The sequence below is a fragment of the Charadrius vociferus genome, unplaced genomic scaffold, assembly GCF_000708025.1.
Source record: "Charadrius vociferus isolate BGI_N301 unplaced genomic scaffold, ASM70802v2 scaffold49, whole genome shotgun sequence".
Classification (NCBI taxonomy): Eukaryota; Metazoa; Chordata; class Aves; order Charadriiformes; family Charadriidae; genus Charadrius; species Charadrius vociferus.
The window spans coordinates 5003383-5023856 of record NW_009661375.1 but is presented as its reverse complement, the minus strand read 5'-3'; the positions used below and the strand labels follow the sequence as shown (position 1 = coordinate 5023856).

Below are 20474 nucleotides of genomic sequence, written 5' to 3'. Positions count from 1 at the left end.
GCTGCTACAGCTACACAAGATTTTTCTTCTCCTCCACCTTCCAGGACACGTGGCAATTGTCCCCGCTGTCTGGTCACTGCTTGCTCGAAAGGGGTGACAGCCAAGAATGTACCGCTTACAACCAGATCAGAAATATCTGGTCCTTCAAGTGTCTTCTATGTTTGCCTCAACATCACAGCAATAAGGCATGATATAAGGACTTTGAAAACGCTTTTAAATCATATCTTGTTCCATTGCCCAATACGTAAGGCAATAAACCATCTACATTACGTGGACTGAGGAACCTGGTGGAAAAACTCGCTGGAGAGCTACGGCTGTGCAGTTCAGCCAGCCGGGCTAACGATGCCGAATATCCCCAACCGCAGAGAGGAAATAATGCAAACAGTCACTGAAATCCCAGTCACATTAGGCAGCCACTCATGGGGAAAAAGAAAAGGTTTTAAACTGCCGCAGGAGCCCCGAGTCATTAGTTTTGTCAGGAATTCTACTTTCTCAGATGACAGGGGAAAAAGCCTTCAGATCTGCAGATTCGGAGAAGGCCCGAGAGAGAGGCGAGCTGAGCGCTTAGCGGGGCTGTCAGTCGTGGAAGCTGATTATTGTTAATTTAGCATTTTATATAAGAACGTGAGAGATCCTTATCAATGCCCAAAACAAACCCTCTGCAAGTTTCAACACCTAACTGATTCCAGTTAGGGGGGAGGGGGAAGGAAAGCTGACCAAATGCTGGATTTTCTCTCTGTCTCTCTTTACTCGCCTTAATTTTTTTATAATATTTACAAGCATGAATTTGTACAATTGGTAGGAAGCAGAAATTAATAGCTCATACGCACACGTGCAAGAAGGATTTCAACTGCTGCTAAAGAGTGTCACAAAAATGACTACAATTTTCTTCTCAGAGTAGTTAACTAGGAGTAATTCCACTGCGGAAACTTAAGCGACGTGGAAAAAGATGTTTGATTCAATCCGACTGTAAGGGAATAAAAATACATCTGTCCTAAGCAGCATCTGTCAGCAGAAATGACGATGGGAACTCTTGCGAGAAGAATAAAAGCTTGTAATAAAAAAAAAAAAAAACAAAAAACCAAAAACGATCTAAGCCATGACATTGTATGTGACCAGTATAAAAATCCATCAGGCTAATGCAAGTTTCCACAGAGACCATGTGCTATCACAACGTATATATGTTTTTAATTAAGCCGAGATGGTGATGGTCACATTTTGTACTGCTGCAAATCCAGCTAATAAAGTGAATTGTTAGAAGCTGTTGCAGAGCTTACTGAAAAAAAACCCAAAAAAGTATTTATAAACTACATTCACCTTCCATTTCTGGATTTCACCATTATAATAGGGCGCTGAAAAGCTCAAATTAGGGGGTTTAAGACTCTGCTGTTCAATTCTTCCACGTTCAAAAAATGACCAACAATGAGCAGGGTAATAAAAGTGCAGAGACAGCTCAGTGCCCATCTCAGCGACCGCCGTTTTCAGGGTGATCAGGTTTAAATCGTGATTTCTGACGGTTTACCTTCAGGCTCTTCAGTCCTCACCTCCTAGCACAGGCCTGAGACAAGTCGCTCTCAGCTTTCATATCTGCGATGAAAAATGGAAATCCCACGGGAAATCCCAATGGGAAACCCCTTTCCTTCCCTCCCCAGGCTGCTGTCCCCGTTCCAGACGCTCAAGCCGCCCACATGCCCGCTCCCAAAATGCTGTGGTTTATACCCAAAGCAGCAGCAGCGATTGCTGTCTGATGCCATAAGTGCTGCATCTCACCCAGCTGTCCCAACCGCACAGCTCATCGCCCCTGGCCATGGTCATGGCCACCCAAAATCCCCCGTCTGCTCGAGACAGAGCCCTTCCAACTGTCCCATGCACCGACACATGCTAAAATAAAACAAGCACCTAAATCCTTGCAAGATCAGCACCTGCCATCGGTCTGAATAATCCCCACTCATTTTCAAGTCATTAATTATTCTTAACGCCTGTGTCGCATGGCTTTAATTATGTTTTCCGCCAAAGGAGTTCAATCTTGACCAAAAAGCAACAGCCTTAGCTGGAAGAGCTCACTGTAAAGGAAAACGTATTTGCTGTGACTCCAGTGGGTCATCAGGTCTGGGCCACAGAGGTGGAATTTAATTTCTGATCTGGAGATTTCAAGCCTTCGGAATCGGCTGTAGCTAAAGGGATCAGAGGGAAGCTGGGCAGAAAAGCAGCTTTCCGAGCAGCACAATAAAAACCATGCTTTGAATTCACACTAGGAGTGAGGTTTCAAGGCAAGTTGCAAATATTCTTGGTAGCATTCCCGCAGAAGGTGATTTTTTAAGAGGTGGGTGTCATGAAGTGAAGCAAATGAAGAAATGACTCAAAAAATACGTTGTCTCCCGTAAAACACTCCCTGCGCAGTATCACAGTGACAGTTCAAATCCTGTCCCCCATTCATCATCCATAATACTCAGTTTTTATTTATGCTGTCCTACATTAATGTATAGCAGGTCTGAAATTAATACTCTTCATCAGTACCTATGGAATGAAGACCTTTTCCTCTGAAAATAAAAAAGTTTGCGACACCAACGCAGTGCCCCTGCGGAGCGCAGACCTGCACCTCACCTGAAAATGGGCAGCAAAGAGAAGCAACACGCAGTGAGAGCCAGGGGGAGGTGGGGAAGAAATGGAAAGTCAGACGGACCTTCTGCTCCGCGGGCTCTGTCAGCATGAAGATAAGGTGTCCCACCGCCAGAGCAGCCTGCGAGGCCATCTCAGTGCGTTCTCCTCCCGCAGCCGGGGAAGGACATTGATTGAGCTCTGCGAGGCATCACGGGACCAGTGTGTGTCAGGCTGTGACAAACTTCTAAGGGAACGTGCAGCAAACACGCTCGGAGCCTGTCTGGGTAAATCAAAGAGCAGAGGAACCATCCCAGCTGTTCATGCCACCGCAGAGTAAGTTAATATTAAAGTATTTTGTCTGCGGCTACACAAGGGATGCGGCCAGCTGCCTGCTGTAATGAGCGTCACACCAGAGAGGATCTTTGTTCTCCGGTCCCTAGTTTGCCACCACTGGTGGTGACATGCACCTGTGTCCCAAGGGTGGCCAGAGACTTGGAAACGTTTGCAAATCCTTGCGTCCGAGGAGGTGCCCCGCAAACAGCGTAAGCATGGCCAGTGCGCCAGGAGATCCAACAGCAATTCCCAGCAGTGTCACAAACTCACTATACATCCCACAGTGAGCTGCTAGTTTAGCTCCTCATACTTAAAATGAGCAAATATTCTTCTCTTCACCTATATTTTCCTATAGGAAAGACATGGACCTGTTGGAGTGGGTCCAGAGGAGGGCCACGAAGATGACCTGACGGCTGGAGCACCTCTCCTATGAGGAGAGGCTGAGAGAGTTGGGGCTGTTCAGCCTGGAGAAGAGGAGACTCCGGGGAGACCTTATTGCGGCCTTCTAGTCCCTAAAAGGGCTACAGGGGAGCTGGGGAAGGACTCTTTACAAGAGCATGTAGGGATAGGACAAGGGGGAATGGCTTCGAACTGGAAGAAGGTAGATTTAGATTAAATATTAGGAAGAAATGTTTCACTCTGAGGGTGGTGAGGCATTGGAACAGGTTGCCCAGAGAAGCTGTGGCTGCCCCATCCCTGGAGGTGTCCAAGGCCAGGTTGGACGGGGCTTGGAGCAACCTGGGCTGGTGGGAGGTGTCCCGGCCCATGGCAGGGGGTTGGAACTAGATGATCTTCAAGGTCCCTTTCAATCTAAACCATTCCATGATTCTATGATTCTATACCCGATTTTTTTTAGATAACAACAAGCGTATCCCTAGTAAACCTACCACCCACCCAAGTTGTATCTAGACTCCTAAGACATCTCAGGGTTTCTATCATACCATTCTCAAGGTCTGGAGGGCAGAAAGGGTTAAGAACCAACTCAGATTCTCTAGGGAAAATAGAAAGGCACCAGAAAAGAAGCCAATTCAACTCATTTTACCGAAAGGGACAAAAGGAGGTTTAGAAGGTCCTTTATAAAACGTCACAGAGAAAAGCTTTATTGTCCTACAGGGAAAAACATAGCCATTAACAAATTAGGTGAGAGTCGAGTGAGATGTCAGAGGTCTGAAGCAACTGCATTCCTCAACGCCTTTAAACTGTCTGTCTTCACACACTTCATTTATTTTGGACAGTGGCTTTGCCCACACCAATTTGGGAGTAAAGGGGACTGTAAACATACCTGTGGGATAAATGTGAGTGTTTTTAATGTTAATGGGTAAAAACCTAACAGATCTGAGCAACATGATTTGAGTTTTCGAAAACAGCCAACGTAGGACTGTCCCAAACACGTGCCCATCCGGGTTCCTCACTTTCATCAAAGTGTTGCTGAACGTACCTTAGCATCTCTACCTGGGCCCTGTCAAAGAGTCGGAGTGGAAACTGAGCTCAGGGGAGCTACTCTTGTGTTTATGAGTTGGGTAAATGCCCACAGAAGGGAGGCCAAAGCAATCACAGCGTTTAATTATTTCTGACAAGTCACAGATAAGTGAACTGAAGTGAAAAAAAAAAAAAGGAGGAAAAAAAATGACACTTTCATACGGAAGGGCACTGTGACAAGTTAGCTTCTTCCACAGGCTGCAGACACCAAAAATATGTAAAAATATTCCATAATAGTATCTTGGATTGTATAGGGAAAATTAACTCATATTCCACTTCTACACGCTGACCATACAAGCTGAGGTATAAGAAAGCATGATGTCCACCATTCAAGGGAAAACCTATTAACAACAGAATCTGCAAAGACAGCAAGGAAGAGCAAGGAAGATCCAAATGGAGGGATGAGGCTGTACCAAAAGGGATCCCTGGCTGGATTCCTGCTTGGCTGGGACGAGCATGGAAATGAGGTGAAGTGCAGGAGCACACAATGGCAGCGCTGGGCACAGACTCCTTCGTCACGGCGAAGCTGACTGCGTTTATTGGCAGACCACGGGCGAAGGGCTAGAGTGACGGAAGCACAACCGCATTTGCAGTTAATTACATGTGTTAAAAGTACAAAAAGGTCACGGTGGGGGGGTGGATCGGAGCTCCTGCTGACATCTGGCAGCATTTTGGGGAAGTCGAGTTTCTCCTGCGGTCCTCGTTGACTCAGAAACGCTGATTTGCTTGCCGTTAATTGGAGGAAGAGGTAATGAGAACTGACTAATCGCCGAGCTGTGCATCCTGCGGACTCATTCCGGTCTCAGTCATTATATCTTGCTGATCACTCAGACAAAACTAAGTTTTACGGGGATTTCGGTGACTGGTCAGCATCATTTCTCCGCTCGTTGTATTTGCATAGTATTTAGTTGTCCTCCCCTATACAATAAGCTCGTAAAAATTCTCGTGGTGGCGTAACTCAGCTGACACAGCAGTGAAGGCATCACGCTATAATTCCTGGAGAGTTGGCACTCAAGGTCCCAGACATGCTAATGTCATTGCTCATGTCTTCAATGTTACTGCGACCCCTGCAAACTAAATTAATAAAGGTCTGCGAGCGTCTGCTATATGCACACCTCTCTGCTTTTCTGTGCAAACACGCACGAGTGCTATTACTATATTGTTTTATTTTTTTCAGATAAGGCTTAAAGGATCAGTATTTAATTGCAGCAGTAAGTTCAAGATATGAGACATGGTGTTTGCACAAGAGCGATTTGTCACAAAACTTGGAGGGAAACAGCAGCAGTCAGATGATCCATCGCACACTCACCTCATTTAAATGCAATTCCATTTAAACAGACCATTTGGCACAACAATTAGAAAGATGACTTAACAAAAAGCGCGGAAGAATACTTCTGACCCCAGGTGTCAGATATATTTGTGTGTGACATTCACAGAGGAGTGGTCCAAGAAAGCCTCTAGCCATTAATTGCTAGGTTGCAATTAAGGTGGCAGCCAATGTTTAAACCCACCACCACCATGCTTTTCCCCTTTTCTGGCTGAATTTTAAACATGACACAGAATGAAAAATAAAAATAGACTGATGTTCTCTCCCCCACACCGCAGTACAAGGTTTAACAACGTGTCTGGGCCAGGACAAGTGGATTTCTATGCAAGCAACATACAGAATGCCTTTGTTTAATCTGTGTGTTGCTTTGCACAGATAGGAAAATGAAATGAAGTTAACTGTATAGTTTTAAAGTCACCATTCAGCCTTTCATTGGAGACAGATGGCTTTTACTTACAGTGCTTCCTCTGGCATTCAGTGGAGGATTTGGCAATCCTCTCTGGGTCTGGTTCTCAGCAATTCTCTGACATGGGGGCAGTTAGTGTCTTCATTGCACATAATAGTGCCGTAGAAGCCAGAAAAAAAATGGCTCTTTTCTAGCCAGTTTGCCCCTTTTCCATCTGACAAGAAGTGACTTTCTTTTCTGGTCCAGCAGTCAATGCACGCTGAGCATTGACCTCACGCTGGTCTCTGCCAGCGAGCACGGACGGCGGATGCATTAGCAGACAAATACTGAGAGTCCGCTAATGGTTGCAAAGAGTAGAGAATCCCCCACTACTGGCATTTTCAGGGAATAAGAGAGCCCCAGTTTAACTGGGACAAAGAAGAGGCAGCCTTATCACTGTGCCACCTGGGCTGCAGCATCCGATACAGGGAGGGACACACGGCACTAGGGGGTAAATGGGAAATTACAGCCCTTCTTCCCATCACCCAGTAAACCTGGAAAACGAAACTAGATTCTGACCCAATTTCAAATCATTGTAACCTCACTTCCATAAGAGGGTTAATCCTGATTTACACAGGGGCAAGTCAGAACCAAATATCAAATCTAATGGACCTGACTCTCTTTGTATTTACACCAGCATAACTAATGATGATACACTTAATAATTCACAATTAAAAGTCACACTACTCATTATTACTCAGTGAGCAGTCATGGTGGCTTCTTTCCTTCCCTGGCAATAAATCCAGTATCTACCGACACTGACAAGCATTGATCAGGTCTAGAATGGAGTATTACGGGACAAACAAGTACGAGAGAGCAATGATCACACTTGTCAGACCCAAGGCACTCCAGCATCTACCTCTGAGTTGCCATTTGGGCTTCAGCTGCTTCTCGAGAGCCTTGCCAGCTCCATGCAAGTCCTTTGGTCCCGCAGAGCCCACTGACCTTGCTGCAGCTCGCCTGCTCCTCTCCCTGACCCTCCTTTAGGGTCCTCCTCAGCACTTCACTCTATCTACGTCCCTGCCAAGAAGGGAATAAAGGCATGGGGACCAAAACAGAGCTAAACCAAACAGAAGGAATCACTTTCACAACAAGACTTGGATTTTGCTGTTGACAGAGAAGCGTAGAGTCCTGGGGTAATTGGAAGGGGCTGCATTCGGAGACATCTTGTGCATAACATATTGCATTTTTCTTGGAACATGATCCTGCTCTCGGTCGCTCTTCTACCTGCTCCACAGGCAGGGCTTTAACGCTGCAGGCAGAGAGGGCACCAGGAGATGCAAGCTACACACCTGAGACAATTACAGCTATAAAGTTTAGCATAAAGCTCAGGAGAGCAGAAAGCAGAACATTGTCAATCATGAGCTTTTAATTCTCAAACTGGCTCCTGAAAAAGATAAGATAAAGCCAAACCAGAATAACCGACTTCAAAGCAAGCAGCAAGGCATTTACGGAATAGAAGGAATGGCTGGAATAGAAGGCAGCCGCTGAGAGCACTAATGAATAAAACAGGTAGAGCTTCCTTACTGACTTGCTCCTTGTCCCTTCCAGGTTTTTGGAAGACTCCTGTGATCGGTCCCGTCCCATAACCAGGTTACAGCATCCAGGTAATTCAGCAATGTCTGCTACAGAAATGTTTAAGAGACCGATACAGGAATGCTCGCAGAAGCTCTGTGGAATAGCCTTCTCCAATCAGTTATCCAAGCAAGAACAATATTGAATGACTCTTACAAAGAATGCACAAAGCACTTATTGTTGTACTAATCATCAACTTTCTAAGTAAAATTAACCAATTTGCTAATTAAGACTCATGACAATTCATCATTACAGTAACTATGCACTTCAGATGATTCATCACCCCGTAACCGGCTCCGCCGCTCGGGGATGTGCGTAACGGCTGCCTCCAGCGTGCAGGAGGGAGCGCGGCTCGTTCCCTGCTCGGAGCAGTCCTGCTCATGAGTCACCTTGGCCTGGCTCCGGGCAGCTGCTGCTTTCCAAAGGGAATAAAAAACGGGGGGAAAAAAAAGTGGGAAAAAAAAAAAGAAGGCAGTTTGAGACAGAAATAATCTTTTTTAAGTTGGGATGCAAAAAATAGTTGTCCTTTCTATTGTTATTCGACCTGGATGATCAGAAACCAAGCAGATAAGTCTCATGAGTTCAAGTGATATATTTTAAAATAACATCTGTCCAACTGATGACAGGGGGCAGAGTCTTCTGCTGAAGAAGGAAGGAAGAACACTACCTCACAGCAGAGAGAGGATGATGCCTCTGATGACTAAGAAGAGGAGACCCAGAGACTGGGAGACTCAAAGAGGGGGAAGCCCAGGGACTCGGTGCCGCCTGCTCGCTGGACCGCTGTTCTCTGGACCTCCCACCACCTGCATCTCCGCTCACTGGGGCTCCCCATCACTGGACACCCCACTTGCTGAGCCTCCACGAGCGGATGCCCAGCCTTGAGGAGGAGGCTGTGAGCACAGAAGCCCTCCCAAGGCACGGCCATGCTTCCCCTCCCTTGAGCAGCACGCAGAAGACCCTTCCTCTGCATCAAAGCAACCCCAAGAGCTTGAATCACCCACACAATGTGACTCTTGACTCCTCTGATGATCTCTCACCTTTCTAAACATCTTCCCTTCTACTCCACTTCAAGACGGGTAAACAATCCTACACCCATTAACAGAAAAGGCACCAATCTCCACGACTTACCCAAAATCACATCACTTCCTGCTGGTGCCCATGCCATTTGCAGGATGCCCCTATCCAAGGCAAGAAGCAATGCCAAGGTTAAGAGATGTGTATTTTATGTTCATCTCTGATGTAGCCTCTCTCACTTAGACACGGTCATTTGACCTCTCCATCTCACGTTCACAAAATGCAGACAAATCAGTCCCCAGGAGCTGCAGGATGAACCTTTCTCATCTCCAGGGGCTTCTGCAGTGCAATGAAGGATTAACTACTTGAGGAAACTCATAGCGCTACAGCTGCAACGCTACAGCCAGGACCACACCATGGAAACACCATGACCACCACAAAACTCCGGATTCTCAACTTAAGTACAGCAACAGTGTCCACACACCGGGGGAGCACCAATCTCCTGTCTCCATGGGATGTCACTGTGAGGATAAAACAAATTCAGTGCAATCCCTGTGTTGAATTCAGTGATTCCTGTGGGCAACACAGCCCCACGCTGCCATGAAGGAGCCTGCGAGGGCTGGGCTTGCCGCTGCCGGTGGGAGCAGGGCCCTCCACCACAGACCTCGGTACCCCGTCCCCTTCTGCTGGCAAAAGCAGCCGAGGCCATGGAGCTGTCTGCAGCCACTCCAATCACCCGCCAGCCCTAAATGTGTTAACCATCCTGAACTGGTTGGAGCTAGCTCCACCAGCCTCTGTAATTCAAGGTGCAGCGTCGCAGAGAGTCTTCTCCTCTCTTTGCCACTCAACTTGTCTCCTGGGTGCTCGGGGATGGGTGGTGTGATATAAATCAACCTGCTGGAGGCTGAATTTTTCTGGGACCGGGGGCATTTGGCACCTGTAAAGCGCCAGGGCAAGGTGAGTCCCAGAAATACCACGAAACCAGCCCAGCAGGCTGTGCTGAGGGAAGGATGCTCGTCAGCCACATACACTCTGCCCCACGGATAAAGGATACAAATCTAATCCTTCACACCTCTGAGACAGCAAGAAGAGCCTAGCAGCACCTCCCAAAGACCTGCTGCGTGCCTGGGCTGTGACATCTTCTTCCAAAGGGTTTTTTTCAACTCAGCCAGCTGTTTGCAAGCAAATCTCACAGCAGAAAGCAAAGCCCCATCTAGCAGAGCAACAGGTGCATTGATCTCGGCAGTCAGCACATCCACCAGCCCAGACAGGGACAAGGATGTGTCCCCCAGCTGCGTCTTCGCAGAAACCCATCCATCCATCACCGCGCAGCGACAGGAGAGAAGGAACGAGGCAGACAGCAACCGCTGGCGTCGAGTCAAGCAGTGCCCAAGCCGAGCTGCGTCAGCAGCGTAAGACTCCTGCAGCATCAATCAGCAAGGCACAACACCAACTCCCTCCTGGGAACATGTTGCCTTGCACCCGGACTCCCCACATATGAGTCTTTAGAAAAGGGAAAGGCTTTTAATCATCACTCACAGGGGGTGGAAACAGAGATACCAGGGGGGAAAATGTCTGCAAGGGGAGGACAGCAGTGACGGCTTCCTCCCCCTGAGCCACATTAGCAGCACCAGCCCAGCTGAGATTAAGCCACTTCACTGCAATACCTTGAGTTTGAGGTTTATAAATTTGGAGTGGGGCTCCTCTCAAAGGACCAGATGTGCCTTATTGCACTTGATGAGGCAGGTGGGAGAAATTAAGGGCACGTTACACTCGCTGGCTACAAAACACCAGCTAGAGGTGCTTTACCTTTGTGAGGTCTCTGTTGCAGCTCTGACACCCCATTTCTTTTCAGCCCTGCAGAGGTGAGGGGGTTCAGGGGAGCTCAGGAGCGGGTTGTGTTTGTAGGGTCCACTAAAGCACCCTGATTTCTCTCGGCTTCCCACAGGATAGAGCAACCCCCTGCGGACAGCCCTGCCGAGGGCAGGTGAAAGGTTCAGAGGCTGTTTGATGGGGGTAAAAAACAGAGCCGGGAGGGAGAGCATCTCTCGCCTATTTAACCCCAGCTGTGCTGCGCTGTGCTCCCCGACGGAGCCCTGCGACGGGCAGGTAAAAAAGGGAAGGGGGGCTGGAAAAATGAAACTGCGTTGGCCGGGAATCGAACCCGGGTCAACTGCTTGGAAGGCAGCTATGCTCACCACTATACCACCAACGCCGCGTTATATGTTCTCCCCCGCCCGGCCCAAGCTATGTCGGACCGGGATGGGGGGGTCCCCTGTGCCACCCTGGCTACTAGCCCTGAGTTGGGGAGTAGCCGGGTTATAATGGCCCAGAGCTGCCCGAGAGGTGCTCTCTGCCGGGGGGAGGTTGTTTTCAACTGCTGCGAGAGGGTCGTTGCTTGCGTTCAAACTCTTGCCGCAGGGTGCTGTTGCATTGGCACTGAGGGGGCAGGGGGCCAGGATCTCTTCGCGCTGGTCAGCAAATATTTGCACAAACTTCTTCTTTTTCTGGTATTTAGAGTAGCCCTCCTGGTCTCAGATGGTTGGTTGAAGAGACCGATGGTTGGTTGAGGAGACTGCTGGGTGGGGGGCTTGGAAAGGGCTGGACACCCTAGCTGAGCATCACCTTCACCCAGGGAACGCAACTTCTTCACAGGCATCCTCTTGGGAACAACTTTTTCAGTTCGGAAAATGGGCTGCTTAAATCCAGAGACCTCCTAGTGGCAGCCAGTAAAACCCTCTGAATATGGCCCCATAAAGTACATAATGTGGTGAGGTATAACCAAGGGTTTTACAAATGCTACTGAGCTGCTTGTATTTCAGGCTTGCTGGGGTACTTGACAATAGCAGATGCGTGAGATATTACGGCAGAAAAGAAAAAAAAAAATCCAAGTCTGTTGCTTAAAGCAGCTGGATTTGATTTACCTGTACCTGAGTTGCAGGGATTCCTGCAGTAGAAGTGAAAATGGCTGTTTCCCCTCAAGCTGCCCCAAACGTAGTGATCTCAGGCAGGATCTATGTGTGAAATCTCCTTCCTGGAGCTGCTGGGAGATGTCCAAAGCTATGCAGTTGATGGGGCCTTCGGTGAAGTTAATTAACCTAGAGTCTATAGCAATAACCCTTGGCAGCCAGCCCAAGCTAAACATGGTCTTGTGCCCCCTTTCACAGCCTCTGAGCAGCTGGCTAGCAAGAAGGCAATCTTCCCCAGTGCTTAACCCTGTAAGGGCTTTTTCCCAGACCAGTTATATGGAAACTTGGTGAGAAACAAAGATTTGCTTTCTGTTTCAATCTACTCTATGCAGATTACTTTCTGTTACTTTTTCTTTTTAACTTGTTTTACAGCCGTTTCATACTTCCAGCCTCATACACCACTCATTTCTCCACCAGCTTCTTTACCTAAGCTATGCCACAAACCAGGGGGTGAGGGGGGTTGACTGTTGTATTGATCACATTCTCTGATGCACCATGGTAGGACGTGTGCGTAGTCCTACAGGCTCGCAGTGATGAGGCTTTCCTTGTACCATCTTCTCTGCATCACAGTTCACACAAAACTTGCCTAATTAGCTCCTGTACAGCTAAGCCTTAGTCCACTGGAGGTCTTGCAGAGACTGTGCAGTCCCTCCTCTGTTGCTAACTTGAAAAATACCTGTTTTAAGCAGATGTATTTTAGCTATTCCATAGTATATTGTTATTTGTAACTTAATATATTTGTATTTCACCTCTTAATTCTCAGATAGTCTTACTCAGTAGGACTCTGCCCCAACTGATCTCATATGGTGCTCTGCCTCTAGAAATCAGTGTTGAGCTTAGGTGATCGCGGTGCTTTCAGAGCTAGACCTGATCACACCTGTATTCAAGCTAGGAAGGGTCCTCTGGGAGCATGTGTCAGCAAGTAAGAGTTTTCCAAGTGTCTACAGGCAAGTATGCTGCAGAGGAAGTAGGAGCAGGGATCTCCCCGCACGCATGGTTGCGTTGCTACGTGAGCTGATTAGCCCAGAACATAGAGCAGCCCTGGTTCTGGGCTGCAAAGCACTGATCTGGAAACCCCGCTCCCGCTGGAGCTCGGGCAGCTGCTGCCAGCTCGAGGGCCTCGGGCTTGTGCGCCGTTCCCTGTTCTGATTTGTGCTTGGACTTTTCAAGTCCTATTGGCTCTCCAGCCCAAAAATGCCTAAATGAACACCAAATGTCTTGTACAGATCATCTAGTCTGAGTTGTCACCTGCTGTGGGTGTTGGCAGAAACCACCTTTTTGGGAGAAGCATTCCACTAACTAGAGATTTATGCCCTAATGGAGAGGAGAATAAATCCTTTCCTAAGCTCCTGCCTCCTCGTGTTATGATGCCTTTTAAATAGCTTTTAATAATAAATAGCTGATAAAGAAGGACATTAGTATGCAAGAACTTGCTTGCAGATACGTTGCGTGCTTGATCTGGGAACGGATGCTGGCTTTGCTGACTGTCTCTCACATAAATTAGTCGGGTGACCTCCAGCAGCTGAAAAGAATAAACTGCTCGTGATTCTGTGAACTGCTGCCCTCTGTTGCACAAATCCAACACAACACTGACACTGTCCTCTGGTTGTAGGGAGAAGAACTAGGAATATATTGGGTGGGAGTTAAAGCCAGCCAGAAAATGCCAGCTGTCTTCCTTGGGGGGGGAAAAACTCCTGAGCAATTATGTTGGTTACGTGTATAACTAAGACACGTGAAGGGTGAAGTGCCAACATTGTTCCTCCAGTCACGGCTGGAGGTATACAGTATTTCTCGGTTTGTGGTATTACTGGAGTATTCCAGGCTGCCTTTGAAGCATGGTGGGAAAATGAGTATTTCCACTACAGAAGTTATCTGGATTTTTATATACCAATAGACAAGCAAAGGACATGCTTTGAAATCTTAAGACTATTCTTTGCTATAATATGTGCGGGGGAAAAAATTGTTGAAACTTCCCCATTGAATAGAGGATTAATCTTAATTTAGTCTAACAGTTAAAGTAAATGTTTTAATACAAGATCCTTAACGATGCTGTTTCTTGATTCAAGGATGACCTCTCAACTAGTCCTCAGCTGTTTACTCCCATGAGCCCTTACGATGCAGACCTTCCGATTCAAACAGCTGAAGATGTGTTGTTCGGTTCTCAATTTAACCAGCCCAAAGAGCTTCCTACAGACTTCTCCTCCGTGGATCTCAGCTTTCTTCCAGATATTAGCCAAGAAAACAAAGAACAAAATCTAGCTGAAGATGGTAATGAAATGCAAAAAGAGCTTGATGGCTCAATTTCAAGAAATGAGGACAGTGGTATCATCATGGACGAAAGCAGATTGTCATATCCAGATGCAACTCAACCATCCCCTGAAGCATCTGGTGTGTGTCCTCCTCTGACACCAATGACTCCTATGACCCCAGTGACACCTGCATCAGAAAGCTCTGGCATAGTTCCTCAGTTACAGTAAGTTTATGTGTTAGATATGTAGCATATATAGTCATAGTTCTGCTTAAACTGCAAGGTACTGCTCTGACTTCTCACTTAGAGAATGTAGCAAGCACGGTTTGGTCTTAAATAAGCCCAGCCAAAAACCTAGAGGGGCGGCTATTCCTCTTTGAGGAGAGGTGGAGCAAAGGAACTGCCAATATTAGAAGGCAACTGGATCCTGTGCGGACCAGTGCAACACATAAATGGCAGTGGCACAGAACACCACCCAGCTTAGCAAAACAGGGGAGAGTGGATTTGATAAACATGCTGGGTGAGTGAGTATTCGAAATGCCTCTGGTTTGTTAAGGAGGAAAAGTCTCTTCTGGGACACAGGAGAGGAAGTCTCTCAAAGGGAGAAGTGCTTGGTAGAAATTATTTATATGTAGTGTGTACTGCTAGTTACCTCAGTCTGCAGGACGAAAAGACAAAAACATTTGAAAGGAAGGATTGCATCCAGCACAGAGGATGTTAAGGATGACACCAGAGTGCAGGGGTTTAAAGATGTCGGTCTGCTTTTCTGAGCGCAGGAACAGTCTGAACTGAGCAAGGGAAACGGGCATGAAAAGAAGTGAGAGAAACTCAGGCCTTGTTAAAAGATCCTGTCCTGTCTAGGCTAGAGCAAGGATGGAGTCGTTTATATGACAATATAACATACCTTTACCTACTTGAAGAGTGCTGTAGTAACTCTGTAAACACTCGGTAGTGGTTCAATTCAAAGCTGTAAAAGACTTCAGTGATGTAGTTCTTGGAGGACACACAGACTCAGTATTCGGGGACTAATAATTTCGTACCTTGTTATATCTCCTCCTGTGAGAAACTGTAATTTTGGTATTGAATTACTTGAGTTTTGCCAAAAGCAGCTTAATGCTAGAGTGGGAGAAAGGTAGGCAGGAAATTAGTTGATGGCAAATATTAATTGGAGTGTGACTTCGCATTAAGCTAATAATGTTGGGGGTTGGCTCTGTAGTGGCTTGCTTCTGCAGTAAGAAAATTCCTCTCTCATTCCTCAGGAATATAGTGTCGACTGTAAACTTGGCATGTAAACTAGATCTAAAGAACATAGCTCTGCATGCCAGAAATGCAGAGTATAACCCAAAGGTAAGTCTTAAGAACTCAAAGCTTCCCCTGCGCTCCCCTTTCTCGGTGCTGCTGGATTCTAATACACAAATTCACTGTGACCTGCGTCCCTTTTCTAATAGCACTGTCTTGAACCACAGAGGAAAGTCATAAAATTCTGCAACTTGGGCCTGTTAAATTAAAATAAATACAGGGGACCACAAGGATTTTGGGGTTTTCTTTGAATAAAACCCTAGGAATGAGACGTTACCAAGCTGTTTAAGAAAGGAGATAAACTCTCTCATCAGGGGCCAGCTACTTCCAGCTGAAAGGGCTCAAGCAGCCCTCACTGAGGGGGGTGGTGGGTTTAAAACTGGTGTCAGAATTAAACAGGATTACTGGAGTCAGACTGGTATTACATGATACTTCTAGCAAGTGGCCTAGATTGCAGAAACTTACTGGGAATAGATTGGGTTTCCGTAAATGATTCCAACAACGTGTAAGGGACAAGGCAGTGGTCCCGTGACTGCAGTCTTAAGCTGCCTGGTCCCAGGGGGATGGGAAATAACTTCAAGGTGGTAAATAAACACTTACACAAAGCAAATGCATGCTGTGTTGAGCTTAGAAAGTGACAATTCTTGAAAGAATGAACAGTGGTATGGTACCAGCTAAATCCCTCAGCTGGACTGCGAAGTCTTCCTTTGAATTTGTAGAGGTTTGCTGCTGTGATCATGAGAATCAGGGAACCACGAACAACAGCCCTCATCTTCAGCTCAGGAAAAATGGTCTGCACAGGAGCAAAAAGGTATTTTTTGTTTTGTTTTTCCTTCCTTCTAAAGGTGTGGGTCTTGCAGCTATGCCTACGTTCTGATGAAGAATGGCAGAAAACCTTGTTTAAATTATCCAGCAAAGGGCTGTCATAATTGCAAGGAAAAAATGAAGCACTGGTATTGAAGAATGTCTAGCTTTCTTCATGATGGCAGTTTAGTAATTACTGAAGCATGTGCTTCTGTCCCTGAATATAGATTGAGCTGAGCAGACATTAGCAGAAAAACTGCTAAAATGCCCAGGAATTGTTAAGGTGTTATTTGCATTTCTCACTGACTTTAAAGTGAGTTAGGATATAACTTGTGTCTGTCAAGTCTCTCTTCAGTGTCTGTGTTCACTAGTTAACACATCTGCCTCTAGAGAAAATGGGAACTGGAGAAAAGCAAAGATTATTTCTGTATTTTGAAGCTCTTTTCTTCAGGCTCAGCAGCTGCCTTGATTTTATTTTTTTTTTATGTCCCTAAACTGCCAATGAGATAATGCAAAAACTTACAGCTTGAGACCTCTTCTCCAACCCCTACAACCCTCGCAAACTAGCTAGATGGCTGTACTGGTGTCTGCAGCCTACCTCTTGGATCAGCCCTGAGAGGCTGTTTTAAGGAACTGAGAAAGAAACCTCTGAAGAGAGGGGAAACTCCTGGGTGATACAACATGCTCTGTTGTGCTCAAATAGACCACAGGAAAGTGAATGTCAAAGTGTCTTTTTCCTTTTAGCTTACCGAAGTAGTTCTAGACACGGAGGCATGCTATTTTAAGCAGTAGAGTATCTTTTTCTGGAGGGCAGATTAGTACGGTGGTGGCTCTAAACTGACTTCCAGCTTGAGAGCAGAAGAAAGCACTAATCAAAGCTGCTTTCCCCTTCTGCTCATCCTTCAGTGAAGAGCAATCACGGCTCGCGGCTAGGAAGTACGCACGTGTGGTGCAGAAGCTTGGGTTCCCTGCTAAGTTCCTGGACTTCAAGATACAGAATATGGTTGGGAGCTGTGACGTGAGGTTCCCCATATGTGGAAGTTAAGAGTTACAACCCCGTGCAACTTGGGGCAGTGTCTTTGTAAGCTGCAAACAGACTCAAATTCTGAGGCTGTACAAGCCTGGGAAAACAGAGCAATAATTAATTGGATGCTGAATATCAAGCATGTCTTTCGCTGAGCAAAAGTGGCTGTAGATGCCGTGTGTTACGATAAAGATAGTAAGGTTTATGTTCTGCAATAACTTCTGAGCAGGGCACGGGCCAAAATGACCCTCTGCTTAATGGCCAGGCTGATGTACAGCAACTAGCAGTAAAGCTTCCAGTGCTTGAAACCATGACTGACACAATTCAACAGTGAAGGGCTCTTCTAAATTGCCCTCCTGTGTGTTATTCACGGCTTTCTCCTCGCAAGGACACCATACACACGAGCTTTAGAAACCTTGCAACTGAGAGCATACTACACAAGTGTTCAGTCACTTCTGGGGTAAACTGGGTGTACGTTAGGTCTGGTGAAGATGAAGAGCTAAAGAACGGCAAGAAGCTCCTGGGTTCTTTGCTCACTTGGTTATTGTAGATATTCTCTTTTGTAAAAGCTTTCTTTAGTCGTGAATATTGTTGGCACAACCTTCAGCGTTGCTGCTGCACACCAGAGATTTTCATTAATCTGAGCTGTGCTGGTGATCACAATTTTACTACTCTCCTGTTATTGCCAAGTGCAATATCAAACCTTAGTGGGTGTTTTTCTTCACTGCAGACCATGTCAATAGGAAACTAACTAGTCTTGATGAAATGTTTCAGGTTTAATTGGAGCAGCTCTTAAGCTACTTGAACCTGGTCTATGCCTTTGCTCTATTGTGAACCTTTAATACTAAGCGGGTCTGGATGTCTACTAGCCACTAATTTAAACCCGTGGTTGAGTGATGGGCATGCTGTGCCTTCAAGATGGGCTTGTTCAGAACTAGTTATTGCCATCACTGAGGAAAAGATGAAGGCTTTGGCACTGACAAAATCAAAATTCAGTTGTCTTTTATTAGCACTGCATTTAATATTTTGCATTTAACTTGGGGACTAAATATATATTAAAGATTCACTTGGCTGTCATCTTGTCTTAGTTGCACAAGATGCTCCCTGATAAGGACTCTTTGCAGACTAAGGAGGATTTGAGTGCTGTTTGAAGATTACAGTAGCAGTATCAATGCTATGGAAAATCACATTCAGAAGTGGCTCAGAAATCTTTAAAAGTAAGCATGAAGAACTCCTACCAGCTCCAGCTAGGACTACCAGATTTTTCTTGAAGATGTCTAAAACTTGATCTGCCTTTCTCTGGGTAGCTAGCTAAAATCTGGGGGTTTCATTACTTCATTGTTAGTATAACTAAAGAGCACTTTACACATACAACACTGAAACAGTATTTGCATTTTACTAATCTTGCCTGCTTGCTTTGAAACAGCTATGAACCTGAACTATTTCCTGGCCTTATTTATAGGATGGTCAAACCAAGGATAGTGCTGCTTATTTTTGTGTCTGGAAAAGTTGTACTGACTGGTAAGTGGTCTCCCTCTGTATATCTGTAACCAAGTGCTACCGCATCTTCTGAAAAAGCGTTTAAATTGAACATTAGCTCAACTAGGATCTTGCCACAGTAAAGCTGCTTGGTGATTTATTTATTTTTTTAATGCCTACTGCTGCTTGTCTGTGTTTTCTGCAGATAACAATCAGTATTGTTGCACTAGAATCTCATATTGCTTCATATAGCGTCTCAGACTTCCACGACGTTAAACTTGAGTATTTTAGTCAAACCATAATGCCATGTGTCAGTGTACAGAATCCCAATGGGATGCTGACATACTTGTAACTACACAGTCACTTAAACATTAATATAACAATAAGCAATTTAAAATTGCTTGGACAGGAAGCAAACTTCTTAAAACACTTCACTGACAACATTTAGTAGGGATTATTAGAGGAAAGGGTGGAGATCTAAGAACTTTGGCAAAACTCACGAGGCAAAAGCCTTGCTGAGTAAGTGTGCTCAGCAGATATCTGTACCTCAGATCCCATGTCAAAAAAGTTGAATTTCCTAACACATTTTTTTGTAAAGATCATGAAAATACTTTTATTCAGATGTACTGAAAGGTAAATGTTATTTGTTCCCAAAGGACTTGAATGCTGTTCCACAACACAGCTTTGAGGTATGTGAAAGACAAAAGAAGCCGTTAGCCAGAAATTCTCACAATCATAAATCATGAATGAGCTCAGCTAACCAAAGAATGGGGCACTCGGTACAAAGCTTAAATGCTTCCCCCTCCAATGTCCCTCGACCACCTTCTTACATCCAGTAAAATCATACTGGCCAGTTCCATTCCACTGATACTTGCGTTTTTGGGTACTCTAATTGCAACATGCTGTGGAGTGTGCAGCAAGCCCAGAAGCTCAAAGGTAAGTCCTTTTCTGTGAGCACTGGGCCCAACTGTAAGAATAAAATTGAATTTGCTGAGTTGCAAGTTGTTTTTTCCTTATCAAGAAAGTAACTTTACTTTTGAAAGTAAAAGCTGTAGTAACGCAGATGAATGTCCAAGTGTGTCCTGAGGGAAAGGTTTACATATTCTTCCTGAGTGCCACTTAATCCAACTGCTAGTTTATTTAAACAGAGGGGGTTTTGTAGCTAATGTTTGTTGTGCTAACATGGTAGAGTAGTGTCACTGTCAAAGAGCGTTTCTGCCTACCGCAGTACAGTTAGTGAACAAGACTTGGTATTAAAGACTTGCTCGCAGTAAGACGGAAAAGGCTGGCTTTGAAATTGCAGGTGCCCTAACAAAGCTTAAAAATAAAAAAGCTTCTCAGAACTGAAAGAAGGGAGTTCTCAAAGTGTGGATTGACTTCCAGTATTGAAATAAACGCTCTTAATTTCGTGTTTCTATCTTTCCACTTTATCAACAGAGCCATTACTTACTGTTAAGCAGATAACACCATGGTTCTTCTCAGTTGCTGGTGGTGTTTTTTTTTTTTTCCAAAGCCAATGTTTTGCACCTGTCAAGAGTAGCCAACTCCTGTTCTGGTTACACAGATTAAACAAAACTAGTCTTGTCTTAAATCAAAGCAAGCTAGAAATTGTTCTCTGATGAGGTGGTAGAAGTATGGTAGAAATTCTGGCTTAAACAAATAGTAAGCTCCTTTTAAACTCTTGTGTTGCTTCATGGTTTGTAATCTTATCATTAGGTTTGAGTTGCATTCAGTTATTCTCAATGCTCTGTTGATTTGTAACCTGTTTTTTTTTTTTTTTCCTAAATGTCTTTCTAGGCGCAAAAGAGCGTTCTGAAATCTATGAGGCATTTGAGAACATCTACCCTATTCTAAAAGGTTTCAAGAAAGCATCATAA

At 45.5% G+C, this 20474-nt stretch overlaps 1 protein-coding gene and 1 non-coding gene across 2 annotated transcripts in view; one reads left to right on the top strand and one right to left on the bottom strand.

The window, feature by feature from the left end:
* The window catches only part of TBPL2 (TATA box binding protein like 2), a 21390-nt gene extending 916 nt beyond the window's left edge, over window positions 1-20474 (top strand). The window contains exons 2-8 of the mRNA XM_009893955.1: window positions 13810-14216; window positions 15251-15338; window positions 16010-16101; window positions 17001-17134; window positions 17988-18006; window positions 18545-18639; window positions 20395-20474. Coding sequence (XP_009892257.1) covers window positions 13810-14216; window positions 15251-15338; window positions 16010-16101; window positions 17001-17134; window positions 17988-18006; window positions 18545-18639; window positions 20395-20474 — 915 coding nt within the window. The remainder of the gene's footprint in view (window positions 1-13809; window positions 14217-15250; window positions 15339-16009; window positions 16102-17000; window positions 17135-17987; window positions 18007-18544; window positions 18640-20394) is intronic.
* On the bottom strand, window positions 10918-10989 carry TRNAG-UCC. Its single transcript has one exon. It is a non-coding gene; the product is annotated as a tRNA-Gly (tRNA).